Genomic DNA, 22,505 nt, shown 5'->3' with positions numbered 1-22,505 from the left:
TATATATATATATATATAATAATATATTACAATAATAAAAAACTCTGAAATAAATATTAAAAAATAGAAGTCTTTACAGAAAAATATTAACGGACAAAAAATTATACAAAATAAACCAATATATTTATTACAAAATAACTCGGTAAATAACCAATCAAAATAACCAACTGTCAAAAAATATATATATATTTATATATAAATAAACTGACAGTAAAATTAAACAGATAAGTTTATAGTATAATGTAAAGTTTGTTTATTAAGTGAGGGACTTTCCCATTTAATGTGGAGGGCTTCTTTTATCTTTAATTGTTTGGTTGGGGCATTATCTAAAATTTCAAAAGAATCACAGTTAGCCAAATTTTTGCAATTAAGAGATAAGTTTAAGTGTTTAAATATCTGAGATTGTTTAACACTTTTAAGATGCTCATTTATTCTAGATGCCAAGTGTCTGGAGGTTTCTCCAATATAACTGGCATTACAGCCAGCGCAAGAAAATTTATAGACAACGTGAGATTTAAGCAGTTTAGGAAGTGGCTCTTTTAAGCAAAAACAATCTTGCATTTTGTTAGTAGTGAAAATTAATTTTATTAGAACATCCTTGCAATATTTATGAACAATTTTTGAAATTTAACTTTTAGTGTAATTAGAGTACATTCCAATGTATGGAAGCTTAAAGTATCTTATATTTAAGCTATTAACAATGTTAGACACAGATGGGTTCATTTTCTTATCAATATAGGATTTAATTTCATAGTCAATAATTTTTTGTGGAAATTTATTATTTTGTAAAACTAATGATAGATTCTTAATATCTTTATCAAAACCAACCCAAGAATTATTAATTTTAAATGTACGATCAATCAAACAACGAACAAGTCCAAATTTGTAGCAAGAGGGAATAAAACTAAAAAAATTTTGTAAAAGATCTGTATACGTTTTTTTGTGATAAACTGAAGTCGAAAACAAATTGGATTTTTTAATAAGTACATCTAAAAAAGCAATCTAGTTATCTTGTTATTTTTCCATAGTAAATTTTAGATTTTTATGTTGTTTATTGAGGTGTTTGAAAAATTCTTGAGCTTCGTACTCAGAATTAAAAGTAGCAATTATGTCATCCACATACTGTTTATAAAAAAATGGTGCTGTAAAGGAGCAGTTATTGACCCATGTTTGTTCATGATATCCGACGAAAATATTAGCTAAGATGGGCGCTAAAGGAGAACCCATAGCAACACCATCTGTTTGATCGTAATATTTTACGCCAAATAGAAAATGTAAACCGGATGTGGAAATCTGAAGTAATTTTTTAAAGCAAATTTTTGAAAAACGTTTTGAGTTTTATCTTTAAAAAATAAATCAGTTGCAACGTTGATGGTTTCTTTAAGTGGATTATTCGAGAACAAACTTTTAACATCATATAAAACGATAAATTTATTAGTAACATTAATTTGTTTTAATTCTTTAAAAAAAGAAAATGAGTCTAAAGCGCATTATGATTTGGCTAACGATTTGTAGCTGATTTTGCTAAACTATGATTTCTTGCCAAACTTATCCAGCTTTGCATATTTATAATTATCGCTGACAGCTCCGCGCTTAGGCCAACATAAAATATGTGACCAGGTATTTGTCTAAAGTCTAATTTGACATAAGTCTCAACATCAAGAAAATGTCATCGAGAAAATGTAGTTTTCTTTTTTACTGATTTTTTTTTTTAGATTTTTTAAGCAGAAAAAAAAAAAGAAAATTAATTTTTATTTGAGGATTTTTAATTATATTAAACAGTATATTTCTTCGACACTAGTTTTAGTATATGATTAAGTTGACAATACATATATATATATATATATATATATATATATATATATATATATATATATATATATATATATATATATATATATATATATATATATATATATATATATATATATATATATATATATATATATATATATATATATATATATATATATATATATATATATATATATATATATGTACTCTTTTTACCTTAAATATGCCGTGACAATATTAATAAATGCATAGTTAGTAGAATTACCTGATTAAAATCAAAATTGCTTGTTGCACAGAATATTATTTACATTTAGAAAAGTAAAAGTTTGATTATAGATAATTTGCGCTAGCATATTGGAGAACCAGGAGAGAATTGAAATTGGTCCATAACTTGCAGGGTTCGAAAAATCACCTAATTTAAAAACTGGTATAATCATCGCAGTTATAAGTTTCTCAGAATAAACTCCTTGCTTTAAAGATAGGTTAAACATATGTAAATAAGGGATTGTTAAGAATTTTATTGATTTTTAGTTACATTACTACTAATACTAGTAATCCTATTATTGTCCAGTGAGGTCTTATTTAAAGTTAGATATGACTCAAATTATGTTACAGTTGTTTCAATTTTTGACGACAATTTATATCAAGTTGAGTTGCAACAATGTCACCAATCTTTCCATCGTATCGATACTAATTTTTGGGGTCGTCCATAAATTACATCACGCTTTGGGAAGGAGTGGGGGAAGGAGTTAGTGGTTTTGTGACGACTCATGCGGAACTTGTTACTAAAGAGTTACGATGTTGTGACGACGTAGTAAAAGCAAGGGGTAAAAAACGGTCAAAGTTTGCGTGACGTAATTTGTACTTAGTACTAAAGTACTTAAAGTACTTAAAATAACTATCAAAAAATCGATATAATTTAATAGAAAAAAACGAAAATTAGTATTGAAAAATATATATTATTAATGGCAATTAGTGGCAATTTTGAAAAATATATATTATTAATGGCAATTAGTGGCAATTTTACGGGGAAATGGGGATGATCGCCCCAGCCCCTCGCCGGTAAAAGGTGAGTTTCTGTTTTTTAAGGAATATAGTCGGCTGGTCTTTGGAATTGCAATGTTTTTATTCGATTAGTTTAGTTTTTGGGATAATTCTCGCATTTTTGCGATATTGGTGTTGCGATTATTCCACCCTTAAAAAACATGTGCACACGCTCAAAATAAACTTTACATTCAGTATATATATACTGTATGTAAAGTTTATTTGTATGTAATTATTTTATGTATATACTGAATGCAAAGTTTATTTGTATGAAATTTTTTGTATGTATATACTGTATGTAAAGTTTATTTACAGATAGATATAAATTTATCTGTATATCTGTCTATTATAGATACATACAAAATATACATACAAAAATTTCATACAAATAAACTTTGCATACAACATATCTCTATAGTATAGGTAGATGTGCATATCAAATTCAACAATACTCACAAATAAAAAAGTAGAAAGAAAAAAAAAAGAAATTAGTGTTTAAGTTGTACTTTTTTAAGTTGTATAGAAATTAGTGTTTAAGTTGTACATATTGTATGTAATATTTTTTCTCGGTAATTCTTAATGAGAAAAAATGCTTAAAGATAATAAGGAACCTTATAAATCATAAAGTTATTTATTATCTTTAAGAAATATTTTCTCATAAAAACCTTATAGTATAATAAGGTTAATTATTTAATAACATTGTTATAAAATTTTTCATTATAAAATTAGGTAAAAATTTGTTTGATTGAAGAGTGTTTTTATCAGCAATAGAACAAGAAACAAAGTCATGTTTCGATTCTGAAACTGTAAGACTATCGTTTAAGAAACTGTAAGACTATCGTTTAAGCTAAAACTATGAATTTTATTTAAGATAAATTGGCAATAATACATTTCTTTACAGGAATTTGGATACAATAGTTTACCAATAGCTTAACTCTTGCTTAACCTCAGGTTACATATGTTCTTATTTGCCCTTATATATATATATATATATATATATATATATATATATATATATATATATATATATATATATATATATGTATATATATAAATATATATATATATATATATATGTATATATATAAATATATATATATATATGTATATATATAAATATATATATATATATATATATATATATATATATATATATATATATATATATATATATATATATATATATATATATATATATATATATATATGTATCTATCTATCTCTCTCTCTCTCTCTCTCTCTCTCTCTCTCTCTCTCTCTCTCTCTCATATATATATATATATATATATATATATATATATATATATATATATATATATATATATATATATATATATATATATATATATATATATATATATATATATATACATATAGAAAAAGTAGTAACACTTTTTTTTCAGAACCATACGATTAATAAAAATTCAGTTATTCAATAACATTTCTGCTAAACCATGGAAGTTTTTAATAGAATGAAAGATAAAGAAAAGTGGTATAAAGATGCTATTGAATACTGGCAGGTAATAAAATTTACTTTTAAATAATTATAATTTTATTTAAAGTGTCAGTATTAATGTTTAACTTAGTATGCTTAGTGTTTCTCAATGTTTCTCAAGACTGCAGTGCATGCTAAGTGTTTCTTAAGACATACTTATCTATATAATATATTTGTTTGGTTTGTTTTAATTTGATTGTTGTACTTTTTAGTGTTTAAATACATTTAACCAATGTTTATTATATCTATATTTACTATTTATCTGGCATAAATAAAAAAACTAGTTTAGTTCTAAGTAAGTGATGTGTATAAATATAGCAAAAGAAGTTGCAATTCAATTCTAGTTGCTATTGTTCCAATCACCACATGTACAATACACAGTAGGGCATTTCCAAAAAATCATGCATGGAAACTTATATATATGTTTGTCTATTATTTTCATAATAATAAAACTGGCGATCTTCAATTTGCTCTCATTTAATTCTAACCTATATAAATATTTTGTTAACAAAAAATGTTATACAGTAGTAATGTTAGCAAAGAATAAATTAAGTTTGAAATGGAATCATGCACAGAACAGAGAAACTCAAATTTTAGTTACTAGATAAATAAACTTTTTCAAAAAATAGAAGTTTTTTTTAAAAATAATGTTTTAAACATTAGTAAAGCTTTCTAGAAAGTTACAGGATTGCACTATCTATCATAGTCACAGCAATTGTTTAAATGCAGTTTATAAATGATCACGCACGGAAGTCATGTATGGAAGTTGCGAATTTGTTAATTTCATGTAGATATTTTTAAGAAAAAAAATTGCTTGTGAGTATTTTAAGTGAAATATTATACTTCTACAACTCTTATTTAGTATATTTTCAATGAGAAATGGCAGTTATCAATTATTTCTAGCTAAAGTATAGCGTTTTGAAAATTGTTGTTTATTTTCAAACAGTAGCGATATTTTGCAATAACAATAAAATGATCAAAATATATATATTTAATTTATTCAGGTAGCCTAAAAAATGATAAAAATATTTTTGTTATAAATGCTTTTTAAGAAAATCATAATAGTATGCATATTAATTTAAGTCTCAGCTTTTTATTGCTAAAACAAAGAAAAATAAAAAATCACGCACAGAAATGGAAATCCCCAGTAGACAGCATATCTTTTGATAATTTAAAGTGTCATTAACTTTTTGACTTTTACTTTAATTTATTGAACAATAATAACAAAAAACTATTGCTCCATAAATCCCTATGCTTTAAAAGCTGATTTTTATAAAACCCTGTATGGATATGCTCTTCTTTAAGAAAACCCTATGCAGACATGCTCTTCTTTAAGAAAGCCCTATGCAGACATGCTCTTCTTTAAGAAAGCATTTTTAGATTTTGATACATAAATTTGTATTTTATCTTAAAGTGTCACTTTTTCACTAGTGTTTTTTAAACTGCTGTACTAATAATACTGTCTGCATTATTAGTCACAGTTTACATATTTACATGTAAAAAATATTTACATAATAAAATTACTAATAATTACATTAAAATTACTCAGTGTGAAGCTTTCATGTTTACCAATATAATGCAGCGTTGATTTCACTGTGGCAATTTCAATTGTGGCATTTTCAACAAAAATAACCTATTTTGAATTAATAAAAAATGTGCCACTAAATGTTGTCTTAACTGTAAATTATTGAATCAACTGATCCACTTTACTCATTATACTTATCAACGGAAGAAGATTCCGATAATGTGTATAATAAATGGCAACCCTCGGTATTTGGAAAACTGAGGTTGGCAATAAATTGCCAACTTCAAAATGTTAGAGGTTGGCATCAGGTCGGCAAAAAAAATTTGACACGAAGGGGTTACCATAAAACATAGAAAACAAGGTCGGCAATTTTTTGCCGACCTCAAACACTTTTAGGTCAGCAGTTAGGTTGGCATTGCCGAATGTTGACCCTTATTTCGCGGGCTAAAATGGAGAGTGTTTTAAATGTGTTATTACCAAAAAAGAATTGGTTTTGTTACTCTAATAAATTAGTTTCCATCAAAAGACATTAAGCTTATTGCTGGAGAAAAACTTTTCAACTTGCTGGTCTGCTACTACTGAACCACTGCTATAGTCAAAATGAATGACGGAAAGTAACTGTCAAAATAATGGCTTAATAGTTTGTTTTTATATTAACAATCTTTAAGTTATTTTTTTATCTTCTATGTATGATATTTATAACAAGTTCCCTAATTTAAGTCTACTTGGATTGTCTTTTATCTACTGAATTTTCATGAAAACCATATATCCATGCAACTAATTGTAAAATTTACATCTGCTAAGGTTGTTTCTATTCTGCTTGCCATATTCTTACTCTTAATTATATTCTATACCTCTATAAGCTTTTGATTTATCTTTGTATAAAAATTTATGTTACAAGATAAAAAAAAATTTGTGATATCAGGTTCAGAAACTAGAAAATTAGTAAAAGTTTACTTATAAGATGTAAAAAAATTTTATTTAGTAAAATATTAGTAATTTAATTAGAAAAATGGTTTTAAGCAGTTCATACAGCAAACAGTCTGTTTTCAGGAGAATTGTTTTGGCAATAGATATGGAAGTAATGGTCACATTACTTCCATATCTATTGCCAAGATCATGCCAGCCTGAAATCAAAAAGTTACATAGGAAACAGATTTGTCAGCAGGAATACAAAAGATTTCTACCCAAAGGCCATCATGAAGAATATCACAGAAAGAGTTCCAGTCAGCTTTACCATATTAATTTTACAATTTTTTCGATCAGTTAATTTTCGATACTATTCCGCTTTCCCTATATTTCAATTTATAATTCATTATAAATTTAAATATTTTTTATTTCTTTAAACCTAAAAATTTTTTTTATCAATATTTTTTCAGGAACAGGTTCTATCTAATAAATGGGTTGAATTCTGTGGACAGCTAATTTAAATTTGAAAATTGCTTCAGATTTAACACCAATTGCTGGCCTTGTTTTAAATAAAAAAATGCTTAACATGCTTAAAATATTTAACGTCATAAAATTCTCTTTATTCTTTTATTTTTTTGATGATTCTTCAAATATCAAGAAGAATCAACATAAAGATATTAATAATGGCGATAAGATGAACCAAAAGGTTCATCTTATCGCCATTAATAATGAATAAAAAATTTATTATTTATTATCTTTTAACTTTTTTTTTTCAATCTTAAAAGGCCCTTTTCTCCAGGAAAATTTATTTTTTTAGAAAAAAAAATTAATAATAACTGTACCTTTTTGAAATTGTTACATTAGGTAAAATAATTTTCATTATTGTTATATTAAGGTTTTTTTAATGACTTAAATTATTACACATGGAATGCACTGTATTATGAAATGGAATATTGGGGATACCTTAATATACCTTATATAATTTAATGCTGATTGCAAAAGATGTAAAAAATTGTTTGAATTGTCTAATACGGGTATTCAGGTATTTATAAAAACTTTTTTAATGTGAGAGTGAAAATTAAAAATAAATAATGTTTGATTAGTTCTTGATTTTATATTATAATCTCAGTTTTTAATAGATTGTAATCAACCTTGTGGTTGCTGTTTTTGTTTTCACATTACTATTTCAAGTTTTGCAAGTTAAAATGACTGTGATAAAAAAGATAACGTTAAAATGTTAGACAATTTTGAAACCTAAATGTTTAATCTTAATTATCTTATTTTAGGTAAAAAGCATCAATCTGCTGCAAAGCCTGTTACCTGTTTCTTTGTTAATGGAAAAGAGTTGCGAGCTGAGCCACTTAGATGTTAAAGAATACAACCAAAAAACAAACAACTATCGTTTCCTCAATTAAATCATACTTATCAACTAATGCTGAGATCATATGGGCACTGAAATCTGTGATGAGCTGCTACTCTAATAATTCATGTGCAACAAAAAAACAACACTTTTAAAAAGATGTTTCCTGACAGCAAGATAGCTGAAGATTTTGCCATGAGTTCCACAAAAGTATCATACATTGTTAACCATGGACTAGCACCATACTTCAAGACACTTTTAGAAGAAAAAATCACAAAATCAGGTTGTTGCATTGTAACTTTTGATGAAAGTTTAAACAACATAACCCAAACATGTCAGATGGACCTACTTGTTCCGTATTGGGATGTCAATGACAAAGTCAAAGTGCGATATTGGACATCAGCTTTTCTTGGTCATTCTACAGCTTCTGACCTTCTTACTCATTTCAACGAAAACTTATCAAGATTTGATTCAAGTAAAATGTTTCAAGTTTCCATGGATTGAAATACAAACTCATATTCCTCTACAAATTGGAAATTTCTTGATGATCTAAATAAACAAAGAAAGAACAATGAGATGCCACAGCTTATAAGTAGTAGAAGGTGCTCCTTGCATGTAATTAATGGTGTCTTTAAAATAGCTATTGAATAAACCACATGGAGTATTAAAAAAACTCTGAAAAGGTGTTGGCAAATTCTTCATGACAGCCCGGCTAGGTGTCAAGATTATGACACAGTCACGGATGCAAAAAAATTACCCTCTTTTCTTTTGTGCAACAAGTTTTTTTTTTTTTTTTAAATATCTTCACTTCCAACAAGGCTGCAAGCAGCCACTAATTAAAGTTGGAAGTTACTGAAAGAGAAAAGATGAAGGTTGTAGAGCAAGATAACGATTGACGGATGACTTAAAAGATTGCAAATTATATGAATCAGGAAAGCAAGATGAAGGAAGCGAATTCCAAAGAACTGATGTTCGAAGAAAATAACTAGACAAATAAGCATTTTTGAAGCACTTAGGAACAGTCACAGAAAAAGTATGACACTTAATTGAATGACGAGTAACACGAGAATGAATTTTAGTAGATGGCACAAGAGACTCTAGCTCTTTAGAGCAGTGCCCATTATAGTATTCGTAGAAAAGAGAAAGAGAAGCAATATTACGACGATGGGATAATGGTTGGAGGTTGGCAGCTAGAGCAGGTCCAACTATGTTTACAATGCGTTTTTGCACCTTGTCTAAAAGAGAAAGGGCATCATTAGAAGACCCGCCCCAGATATGGCAACAGTATTCCATACAAGGCCAGATTTGAGATTTATAGAGATAGAGAATAGAATCCGAAGTAAGAAAGTGACGAGCTCGATAAAGAGATGCAACCTTAGCAGATGCTAATTTTGCAACTGATTTGATATATGGTTTCCAAGAAAGGTTGGAAGTAAGAGCTAATCCTAGAAGATGAAGAGTAGGTGACTCACCGAGTACATCACCGTTCATAAATATAGGAAGATCTAAATTATTGCGATAACGATTGGCTGGAAAAAATTGGGTTTTATCTGGATTAAAGTTCACCAGCCATTGTGAGCCCCATGCTGTAGCAGAAGTGAGATCCTTTTCAAGCTCAAATGCCCCCTCCAAGCAATCAGAGGGTGTTGGTTTCTTATCACGACAAGAATAAATGGTAGTATCATCTGCAAACACTGCCACCTTGGATGAGAGAATATCTGGAAGATCGTTAATGTAAATTAAAAAGAGTATAGGGCCAAGGATAGAACCTTGAGGAACCCCTGAAGTTACAGAATAAGAAGAAGAGTGTTGTCCATCGAGGACAACTTTTATGCTACGATTGGAAAGGAAGGATTTAATAATATTAAAGATGTTGCCGGATACACCATAAGAAGAAAGCTTATGGAGAAGACCAGCATGCCAAAGTTGGGTTGAAAACAAATCTGTTGCTAATCGTTGCATTGAAATCTGGCCTAATATATGCAAGTTAATTGAGTTTTAGGAAAAGTTACCATCTTCAAAGCAACCCAAATCGATAAGCTTTTTAATTGTCAAAAAAGCTGTTAAAGACAAACTTATTCTTTTAAAATTTGAAGTTTTTATCTTTGTTGCCAACATATTAGAGCCATATTTCTCGGCATACCAAACTGACAAGCCAATGATTCCATTCATGTATAGTGACTTAGAAAGGTTGTTGCGGACCATACTGAGCTTGTTTGTGAAACATGAAGTTATTGATAATTGGTCTATACCAGAAGTTGACCTTCATAAAAAAGATAATCTACTTAAGGGAAATCAAATCAAACTAGGATTTTTCAGCTGAAAAAAGATTAGCTTTTTTACGAAAGAATGATGTAATAACAATTACTGATATTCAAAGTTTCCAAAATGAATTTACTAACATGTATGTACAATTATTTGAAAAGTTCATGGAGCGAACTCCATTAGGGTCTATCATTGTACGCAATTCTCAGGTTTTTAACACCAATGCATTGACAACAATGACCCCAGAAAACGCTGAGAAGTACAAATCTTTATTGAACCACTTGATTAGCTTAAAGTATCTTTCACCAGTCTTTTCTAATAAAGCTATAAATCAATTTAACAATTTCTTCAGAGAATCAAAGGTTTATCAAAACAATTTTCATTAATTCAATAGAGATAGTTTAGATGACTTTTATTTTAAAAAGTGCAATCTAAATAAATATAACGAGTTGGCATCAACTGTCAAAATACTTTTAACACTAAGTCATGGACAAGCTTCAGTTGAGAGAGATTTTAATAAATGCCGCAATACTTGAACAAAATTTGAATGAAAAATCAATAACTGCAAGACATTTAGTTAAAAATCATATGCTATCAAATAATCTTCAGCCACATAATATTGAAATTACAAAAAAAATAATAATCAATGTAAAATCATCCCATGAAAGATATAGAAGCTACCTAAGTTTAATAACAGACACTAACAAAAAAGAAGCAAGTCAATTGGCAAGGAAAGTTGTTAGCGATGAAATAAAAGATGTTGAAACAAGATGAGATCAACTGAAGAAAACCAGTGAAATGATTTTGTAAAATTTGTTGAGGAAGCCGAAGAGAAGCAAGATCTAGGGTTAATTTCTAAAGCTAATGGGCATTTCCAAAAAATCACACATGGAAACTCGTATATGTTTTGTCTATTTTTTTCATAATAATAAAACTGGCAATCTTCAATTTGTCTTAATTTAATTCTAACCTATATAAATATTTTGTTAACAAAAAATGTTATACATTAGTAATGTTAACAAAGAATAAATTAAGTTTAAAACGGAATCACGCCTAGAACAAAAAACTCAAATTTTAGTTACGAGATACATAAACTTTAATTGCTCAAAAAATATAAGTTTCAGCGTTATATATATTTTTTAAATGATGTTTTAAATATTAGTAAAGCTTTCCAGAAAGTTACAGGATTGCACTATGTATCATAAAGTCACAACAATCATTTGAATGTAGTTCATGAATGATTATGCACGGAAGTCACTCATGGAAGTTGCGAATTTGTTAATTTCATGTAGATATTTTTAAGAAAATAAATTGCTTGTGAGTCTTTCAAGTGAAATATTATACTACCATGACTCATATTTAGAATATTTTCAATGAGAAATGGTAGTGATCAATTATTTTTAGCTAAAGTATAGTATTTTGAAAATTGTTGTTTATTTTCAAACAGTAGCAATATTATTTCGCAAAAAAAAATAAAATGATCAAAATATATATATTTAATTTATTCAGGTAGCCTAAAATATGATAAAAATGTTTTTGTTATAAATGATTTTTAAGAAAGTCATAACCGTATGCATATTGCTTCAAGTCTCAGCTTTTAATTGCTAAAACAAAGAAAAATAAAAATCACGCACAGAAATGGAAATCCCCTAATGGTATGGCACGAAAAGCAAATGAGAAAAACAAAGAAATCAAGAAATTAGAGCTAGCACTTGGTATCTTACAGCATAAGAGAAAGTTACTAAAATAACTTTATATAGAATAGTTCTCATATAAAGTTTATATTTTGTTAAAACACAGTACTTTGTTCGAAATGTCTTTTAAAAAAACTTTATTTTAATTTTCTAATAATAGAATATAAAAAGGAATAAGGTTTAATTATCAATAAATTGCATAGAAAAATTATATGATAGATACAAATTGTTATTTTTTAAATATATTTTTTATATTTATTGGACTTTTATGGCTTTTTGTTTCCTTACTAAACTACTTTTTATTACTTAAAAACCTTTTCTTTTCTTTTTTTTTTGCTATCGATTAATTAAGAAGTATCCAATTCCTTTAAAATTCTGATAAAAATATTATGGGAACACGGATTCAGTTGCGAAAGTAATATATCCTTCAACATTAACAAGCAAAGTTATATACTTTTCACCACCTGAACTCAGGGAAAAAGTACTTGAAATCAGGTGAAAATCAGGGATTTCTCAGGGAAAACTCAGGAAAAATGGATTTCTAAAACTGCTATGAACCCTGAGAAGTATAAAGTTGAGTTTTCAGCAAAAAGAATTACTTTAGATATAAGGTTGTTTGGAAGATCATTAATATAGATAAGAAACAAAACATGATCAAGAACCTTAAGGTACCCCAGAAGCGACTGGAAATGAAGAGTAGTGTTGGCCTTTGAGGATGGCTTTAATAAAGCAGTTAGAAAGAAACGATTTGATAATCTCAAAAACTTTCCCAGATACACCGTATAAAGCATGCTTTTGGAGAAGACCAGCATGTCAAACTTTGTTAAAAGCTTCATACATTTTAAATTTCTTTGAAAATAGATCAACTTAGTACTCAAATGAAGGAAAATTTTATATAAAGCCAAAAAAAATTGTAAAAAAAGATATCCAAAAACTTATAGAAATTCATGTTTTTTATTTTTGATATGAAGCTGTAGTTTTTCTCCGATAGAATCTAAAAAAGAATTCACACAAAAGACACAAAAAACACAAAAGATAACACCACAAACATTAAAAACACTGATTTTCTATCTAAAGAGGTTTTAGAGCACCATAATATCTATATATACATACACACACATATATATATATATATATAAAGAGAAAGGATATCTTTATATTATTGAGTGATTTCTTCTTGTTCTTCTTGTTGGTAATCAATTATGATTTAGCTCCATACAGGGGGCAGAAATAAAACCTTAGTTGCTCAATTGTTTAAACCTCTGAACCAAATTAGCAAAATGGAAAAAGCTAAATGTTCCTTTTGCCATACGATTATGTATCCTTTCCCCCATTTTTCCCATTATCAAAATAAAATGGTAACTTTCTTAGAGGATAAGAATAGTTTCTATATATAATGAAAGTATCACATTTGTTAGGAAGTACAACATGACAAATAAACATTTCCATACAGTATGCCTACATGTAAAACTAACTTATATAATTTTTTATTAAAAATATAAGTTGAATTGGTGTTTATACATGTAGTTGCGCTTTTAATGATCATGTACTAAAAATATACTAGAATAAAAGAAAAGTATTCCAAAATTTATGCCAAGAAAAACTAAAAAATTGCTTATAAAAAAGTAGAAAAACACCAAAAAAAAGCCACACAAAAAACAATACAGCACCAAAAATATTTTAAAAAACCCTGTTTTTTTGACGCCAAAGTCTACTTTGCAACTCTACATGACTATTGGAGTCTTTATGAATTAAAGGTAGATAACAATCAACACTAAAATCAAAAGATGAGACAGCTGAACTCAAATTAGTCTCACAAAGAGCAAGTAGGTCTGTTGAACTTTGCAAGAGATAAGACTCAATAGAAAAAAAATTTACTTCAAAGACCACGAGTTTTAATGAATGACAGATTTAGAGAACTTGATTGTGTGATGATGGTTTTTTGTGTTTTATAGTTTTTGATACTTTAGGCATTTTCTAAGTTGACTCAAAGCACAGATTGTACTCAATACAATGTCTAATAGTCCAAGCATTTGCCTCATTACCATTAATAAACCCTAAGCAGTAACAAAGGGCTCCAAATGTGGCCTTGATAATGCACACCAAAATTTCAAACATGGACACCATCCATACATAGCATAGTACTGTTGAAACTCTGATATTTTTTAACTGTTGATGGAATCAGCCTCTCTGAAAACCTCCACGGAATTTGCTATGTGTTTTATTATATAAAAAAACTCTTCTTACTTTGAAAAACGTTTTACCTTTGGACATTAGAAATATGGCAGAACTAAAATTATTTAAAAAAACAAACTAAACAACCACACTTTTTTAAAGCAGCATTGATGTTATTATTGATGTGTTTCAGCACTTTACTAATTTTAATAGTTTTTATTGTTGTTTTTTTTGTTGTTGTTGTTTTTGGATAATTATAATTCTTATTTCAAGTTTTAGTTTTTAAACAGGACACATGTTGATAACAATTTTTATAACTGAAAAGTGTATATCCTGTATAAATATCATTTTAATAATAATAATATTAATAAATCCTAAGCTTTGACAAAGGACTCCAAATGTAGCCTTGACAATGCACACTAAAATTAAGAACAGGGACATTCATGTGCAACATGGCACTGTTAGTACTTTGATATTTTACAGCTGTTGATAGAATCAGTATCTGTGAGAGCTAAATACAAATACAAAGTTTTGGAAACCTGACTACCAACCAATCTCAGAACCATAAAACTGAGTTTTAGAGCTGTTCCCTCATGAGTTGCCAAATCATAAAAAACTTTTCAAACTCATTCAAATTTTTTTTTAAACTAATCATTAAAATCACAGAATTTAGTTGCTAATAAGTAAAAAAAGACACAAGCAAAACCCATGCAATAAGTCAAGAAGTTCCAGCATTCAACATCCTAAATTGGAAACAAGGTGTTATAAATGCATCTACGCTCATCTAATAGATGAAGAAGGGGTGGGAAGCTGGTCAACAGGTAGAATCTGTTTACCTCTTAAATTTAAAATCTATAATTAGATTATAATTATCAACATGGGTTTTGAAAAAGAAAAAAAAAGAAAGTCTTTTTGCAAAAAAATAGGGTTAGCAGGGCATGTGATTTGTTAAGCACAATTAAAATGAATATTTGAATAAAATTAACAACATGTATATATATGTATATGTATATGTATATATATATATATATATATATATATATATATATATATATATATATATATATATATATATATATATATATATTATTATTATTATTATTATTTAATTTTCTAGAAACAAGATCCTTCAGTGGATGGAATGCTTCAGGGGTTTGAGAGCATTTCTGAGATAGATGTAAAAGGTTCTGATGAATTTTTAAATTCTTTAAAGGTTAGTTTCTAAAGTTATTGTAAGTTATATCTTATATTCTAAAGTTAATGTAAGATATGAAAGATCATAAAATTTTATTTATTTGCTTTTCATATTTATGCACCTTACTTTTTTTGAACTGCCAAACTTTATTTTATTGTCAAAAAATTCATAAAAATTTCAAAAACAATCATCGCTATATAAAAAAATTATTATTTTAGGTTTTTCTGCCTAGAAAAATGATATTTTTTAACAAAAATGAAAAATTTTTACAAAAAAAAAAAAATTATAATTTTGATTTTAATTTTTTTTCTCAATGTTTCTTATAAAATGATAAATTTTTTTTTGAAGGTTTTATATAATTTAACTTCTTTTAAACCGAACACTATATACTTTTGAAGAACTTTTTTTTATATAATATCACGGAACTGTCTGATATTTAAGGGTTTTGAGGAACCCCTTAAAATATTTTTTATTCAAAAATTTTTTAATCTAGTATTATTTTATTATTAATATTTTAATATTATTGTTATAAGAATTTAGGGGTTGAGAACAGAGATTTTCAAAAAATGTTGTCTTTAATGCCAAACTAGTAAGTGACCGGGGCCCCGGCCCCAGCTAAAAATGAGACTTTTTGTAAATCTGGCCCTGGCCCTGGCCCCGGTAAAATTATAAGATTTAACAGGGGTTGATAGCCAAGGCTAGAAATAAATTTATAATTCTTTATATATTATAATTTTATACTTACATTTACTATTTAATAAATTCTGGCAGATATTTATGCCAGTATTTAATAAATAGGAACAGATGCAGTAAAAGAATGCAACTTATTGAATAAGAAGCCAAGCAAGAATGAGTTTTGGTTTATTGTTATAGAGATGATAGCTCGTTTAAGCATTGACCATGGTTAGAGAAACAGCATAAAAGAGGAGGGCTAAAGCCTGCTGCTGCTGATGATGATGATGATTATGACGACCATGATGGTAATGATGACCATGATGATGATGATGATGATGATGATGATGATGATGATGATGATGATGATGATGATGATGATGATGATGATGATGATGATGATGATGATGATGATGATGATGATGATGATGATGATGATGATGACAATCATGATGATCATTATCATAATGTTGATAATCATGTTGATCATAATGATGTTTATAAATGAATATATATGCAAAATCAAACATAAATTTTGAAAAAAAAAAGAAGTTTTTTAGGATGTATAAATGTTTATGCAGCCCGGGTCACAAACTTGGCCCCAGCTATATTTTATCAAACCCAGCCCCGGCCCTAGTCAAATATCAACCCCGGTCATTTATTATGCCAAACTACTATTTTTGTGATTGTTTATTATTGCTTTCTGTTTTAAAGTTTAGAAAAATTACTTTTCTCAACATTTGCTACAATCCTTTATTGTTTATAAAAACTAATGTTTAAATGAGCAATACTTTATGTGGAATTTTTTCTTTATTTAGTTAAACATTATAAAAAGTTAGCTTAATAAAATAGTTTTTCTTTTTTTAATTTTATTCTTATTTATTTGTAAATGATGAGTATCTTCTATTTACTTACCCACCATGTCCCTGGTAGTACCACACTCAACTTGTTTCTCCGCGCAGCGGTCTTGTTTGTCAAGGTTCGTGTTTCGGAGTTATAGAGTTGAGAGAGGGTTATAACCACTATTAAGTAGCCTCCTTACCTGTAGTGGCCTTCTCGGCCTTGAGAAGGTGAATAACAAAAAAATAAAAATAAGTTAAGTTTAAAGTTTAAGTTACTATACTACAGCACATGTAGTAAAATAATGTTAATGCATGTATCATGGCAATAATATCCATGCATCATAATGCTTTAAAACAAGCATATCAAAGTCAACATATGAATTATTATGAGATTATAATATTTTTTTGAGTTCATTTTGATGCGTTTAAATAAACTCACCAAGATACTAGGATATAACAGTTTGATATAATATATATAAATAACAATTCGATGTTTGTACAGCAATTTTAAAATCAATGATTTGTTTCATCTTTACTGACGTTAATAAAGTGTGTTAATATTCTTTAAACTTAACCTACAAAATGTATTAGATCTCTATTTTTCATTCTTATTTTAGATTTTAAAAATAACTTGAAATTTATAAACTCTAAATATTAATAGTAAGGTAAAAAAATTATTAAACTTTTCTAAAGTTTATTTTATGAATTACAGTGATTATAATTCTATTTTTTTAAATTATAGATTTATAATCACAGTAATGTCATTTTAGCATATAATTTTTTATTTTATTTTAAAGGTTTTTTAAAGTTATTTAGAAAACAAAGTTTTTCATGATTGGTAATCTTTAAGGTTAAAAGTTTAAAAAAAATTTAGATTTTTAATTTGTACTTGCTTGTGTAAATTTTAGAATTATACTTGTTTTGTGTAAAACATAAGTAAAACTTAAATAAAGCTAGTGAGTTATGCATTAAATGAACTATGGCTTGACATATATCAACATTATTATATTTATAACCTAACATTCATTAATATTATGACATTTATAGCTTAACATATATTAACATTACAATATTTATAGCTTTACATATAATAACATATTATTTATAGCTTGGCATATATTGACATTATGATATTTATATCTTGACATATAATAACATTATTATATATGTTAATATATAATAACATATTATAATGTTAAATAATAATAACATATTATAATGTTAATATATTAATGTTATAATAATTATAGCTTGACGTATAACGTTATAATAGTTATAGCTTGACATTACAGTATTTATAGCTTGGCATATATTAACATTATTATATTTATAGCTTGACATATATTGACATTTTGATACTTACAGCTTGACATATATTAACAAGACGATCTGTATAAAATTTCCATGAAAGATGGAAAAAGAAGCAGAACCAGCCCAAATATGAAATTTTTTTTTTAATTCAAGAACAAGGAGGTTAGTTTTGGTAAATAATTTTATGAGAATTCCGAATATGTGAAAAAAAGTTTTAGAACAAAAAGTGACTAAAATATCACTAATTAAAAAGGAAAAATTACATTTAAAAAACATAAAATTTTTTTTAGTCATTTTCCTGTTCAAAACAATTAGTTTTGAACAGGAAAAAGACTAAAAAAATGGCTAATCAAAGGGAGTCTACTAAAGAAAAAATTCTTTTGTTTAGTTTTTAATAAACTCAATAATTATAATGTTGAATTAAAAAAAATTTGATCAAAACAGTCATAAAAAATCAAATATCAAAACACTCATAAAAATGACATAAAGTGAGTTTTTATAAAGGTTATTTTTATAAAAAAAAACTTTTCCCATATTTTAAACAAAATGTGCGTCATGTTTTCCTTTTTTTTTACAAATTTTAAAAATAGAGTTAATTTTTGTGAAGAATGGCATATACCATAAAATTCCTCAGGAATTTGCAAATTTGAAAATTAAAAACAAAAATGTGTGACTTGGGGGAACACTTAGTTTTGAATCAGGAGACTGATTAAAATGAAAATGTCAAATCAAAGGGGGTAGTTTATAAATTAAAAAAAAAATTTTTTTGTAAAAGTTTTTATAAACTTAATATTTATTATGTTGAATTTATAAAAAAAATCTATTTGTTAAAAAAAAAATCATAAAAATAAACACATGAAGAGAAGGTTATTTTTAGAACAAGTTCTAAAAATCGACTCTAAAATTCACATTAAGCGCTATTTTTATAATTTTTTTTTAACTAAATATTTTTAAGAGCTTTTTTAAAATTCTACTAACGAAATAATGAAGCTATAAAAAATTTAATCAAAAGATATTTTTTTCAAAAGTTTTTTTTTTCTTAATTAGTCTTAATTAGTCTTAATTAGTCATTCTTCATAAAATGGTTCCAATCTTCCAAGCAAGACATCTTTTTATCAATTTTTTTTTGTAAATTCATAATACCTAAAAAATTCTTTACAAAAATGAATTTCCCTTGTTCTTAAAAAACACAATAAAACAACACAGAATATGTTCATATTCTGTCTAAAATATTTGATCATTTTTATGACTTTTTTTACCAAATAATTGAGTTTATCAAAAAAAAAATTTTTAAATAAATAATTGTTTATCAAAAGTTTTACCAAAAAATGTTTTATTTTTTTTGTTATAATTTTTCTCTATTGATTAGTCATATTTTAGTCATTCCATTTAAAGCAATGCTGAACCCTCCCGCAAAACATCACTTTTTTTAATTTTAATTTGTAGATTCAAAATCCCCATAAAATTCTTCACCAAAATTAACCTTTCTATTTTGAAATAGAAAAAAAATCTACACACCCTACTCAGTGAGATTGTTACCATTCATCATAATTCATTCATCAATAGAGGTATTGTGATAGTGAGTAAGAGATTGATAATTACATAAATTACATATGATAATTACATAAATTACATATGATAATTACATAAATTACATATGATAATTACATAAATTATGATCATTAGTGTCAGCTGAGGCAGTTGTGTTAGAGCCAAACCACTCAGTGTGACGACCATTAAAGTCATTGATAACAACAAAATGGAGAGAGGAATAAAGAAAAATGTCTTTGTTAATATATTCAGAATTTGCAGCTAAAATAGTGCAGTCTTGAGAAGAAGGACAACTGTGATTCAGTGAAAAGGGGCAAAGCGGAAGCACATAAAAAAATGGTTAGAGGATTAAACAAATCTTGCCTCAATCATAGAGCATGACACCCAAGCAATTAGCTATGCAGTTGCATCAGTCTGCTAATTAATCTTAAGTCATAACTAAGGGCTCCTTATGTGGTTTTAATAATGCGCAGAGTTGTAATATAAGAAAATGTAAATTTCCTTATATTACAACTCCTTCTTTATGTAAGTTGTAATATGGATGAATGGTTGAATGAATTTTGATTGGATTATAAATGTAACACATCGATAGCAAACCTTTTTCACAAGTTTTGCCTTTATTTTCTAACAATACCAATATTGGTTATTCTGAAAAGTGATTATGATTCTTAAAGGTTGCTCCTTGATGGTTCTCTGATTAATACGTGTTTAAGTTATATGATTACTTAGATCACATTTCAAACATTAAATAAAAAAAGTGATTTTTTAATGATGAAATAGGTGAAATAAAATTTCTTAAAAGAATGATGATATCTTTACTTCTGTAGACAATTAATTTAAAAGATTAGACAAAATTCAGAAAAGTAAAAAGATTTTTACCTATCATGGTGAGAAAACATTTAAGATTTTCCAGAAGAAAAAAAATAATCATTTGAAAAGCCAATTTCTGAAATAAGCATACATTTTTGCTATGTTTGTCTAAATGAATGAATGAAAGGAATGAATAGTTAGGTTAAACTTGATTGGAGGATTGAATGTTAAATGGACTGATATTGCTAAAACTAAGTTTATTTAATGTTTGATTTAAAATTGTTAAAATTTATGAAATTGGGTATACTGCATTGAGTTGGTTTTAATATTGTTGTTATTTTTTATTTGTTTGTTCTCCTTTAAATTGCTGTTAATGTCAATTCTGATCATTTATTCAGATACAAAGTCCTATAAGCTGTTTTCTAAGACTTAGGAAATCGATTTGTTTTTTTCACCACTGTTTTACAGGCCACATAAGTTAGAGAGATCGTCGGTAAATTTATTCTATTTGTTTTTGGGAGTTATCGTAAAAAAAAAATTAAGCTCATGTTATTTAGGCATCTTACAAGAAGTTTGGTTTTAAAGAATCAAAAAAATTTGATAAGAAATAAAGAATAACCAGATTCCAGTTAATAATATTGCACAATTTTAGAGCTTAGAAAACAAATTGGCTGGAAAATTAGGTTTAAATATAAGTTATGATTGAGTATTAGCCTTTTTTTTAACTTTTTTAGAACTTAAAATAAAAAATCAAAATTTTTAACTAAGCTTATATAAAGTAAACAGAATGAACTTTTATGAACGCAATGACCATTTTCTTTTTCTTGCTAAATTTACACCAGCATTTTAGCATGTTTCCATTTACATTCTAGCATTTTAGCGACTTTCTACCCTAAACTAGCATTTTCAACCTCGAGATAAGGGAAAGTTTCATGTTTTGATTGTAGCAGTTGTTACACTCGATGATGTTTAGGCACAACTCGTTTCATTTGAAATAATTATTTTTTTAAAACTTTTTTTAAAAATTTAAATATAACAAAATATCAACAGTTAATAAATTTGTCAGAAAAATATTAAAAGTATTTGGTCAAGTCAACTCAACGGGAACTTTTGTTTTCCATTGGTACGTAAACTTGTTAGACATTCGACGTGAATTATTTTATTATTAAATATAAGTGAAACACTTTGAGGTTTTCTAATAATTTAAATTCTCGACAAAATATTATTTGTTTTAAGAACAACACTAAAAGAGTTTTTGGCTAATCAAATGTTAATGGTTCGTTATTGTGGAATTTCTGGAACGTTCTATAGCGAGAACTAAAATGCTTGTGTTTATATGCTTTAGCTCCATTGCACAGTGATTTGGAAACGCTTAAAATTTGGCCAAAATACAGTTTTTTGAGTAGCGCAATTTAAATAATGTTATTAGCTAACTATTTCCTACAATTTCTTATGATTTTAACGGTATAAAAAATAAGTACTGAAATAAAAGATTTAAATGTTAATTTATGTTTGAAAGTGACCGCAAACAGCTTTTTTTTATCATTAAAATTTTATCATTTTTAAATCTTGATTTTCTCCCTAAATACAAAACCTTTCAATTTAATTTTCTATATATACAAAGATAATAGATAACTTTATCTTAAATTATGAAAATATTTGAAATATGTATATACACACGTTGTAAGAAATGCATTTAAAAAATGCAATTGTAACGAGTTTAAACTGATTTTTATAGTGCTAGGACTTTTTACCTTAGACTTCCTTCGCGAAGCTGATTCTTTTTTTAAAGAGAGTTTGTATCATTCTATAAGAAACTAAAAAAAGTTAGCTGCCCCAACTTTGCCCTATTTCGAAATAATG

The 22,505-nt window shown here is 26.8% G+C and overlaps 1 protein-coding gene across 1 annotated transcript in view; it reads left to right on the top strand.

Moving 5' to 3' along the window:
- The first annotated feature begins 4,229 nt into the window (after window positions 1–4,229).
- The window catches only part of LOC101236709 (N-terminal Xaa-Pro-Lys N-methyltransferase 1), a 22,058-nt gene continuing 3,782 nt past the window's right edge, over window positions 4,230–22,505 (top strand). Inside the window, exons 1-2 of the mRNA XM_065820814.1 lie at window positions 4,230–4,358; window positions 15,379–15,474. Coding sequence (XP_065676886.1) covers window positions 4,293–4,358; window positions 15,379–15,474 — 162 coding nt within the window. The 5' untranslated portion in view covers window positions 4,230–4,292. The remainder of the gene's footprint in view (window positions 4,359–15,378; window positions 15,475–22,505) is intronic.

This window comes from Hydra vulgaris, chromosome 15 (genome assembly GCF_038396675.1).
Source record: "Hydra vulgaris chromosome 15, alternate assembly HydraT2T_AEP".
NCBI classification, from domain to species: domain Eukaryota; kingdom Metazoa; phylum Cnidaria; class Hydrozoa; order Anthoathecata; family Hydridae; genus Hydra; species Hydra vulgaris.
Note: the sequence above shows the minus strand (reverse complement) of the source record. Positions and strands in the feature narration are given on the sequence as shown.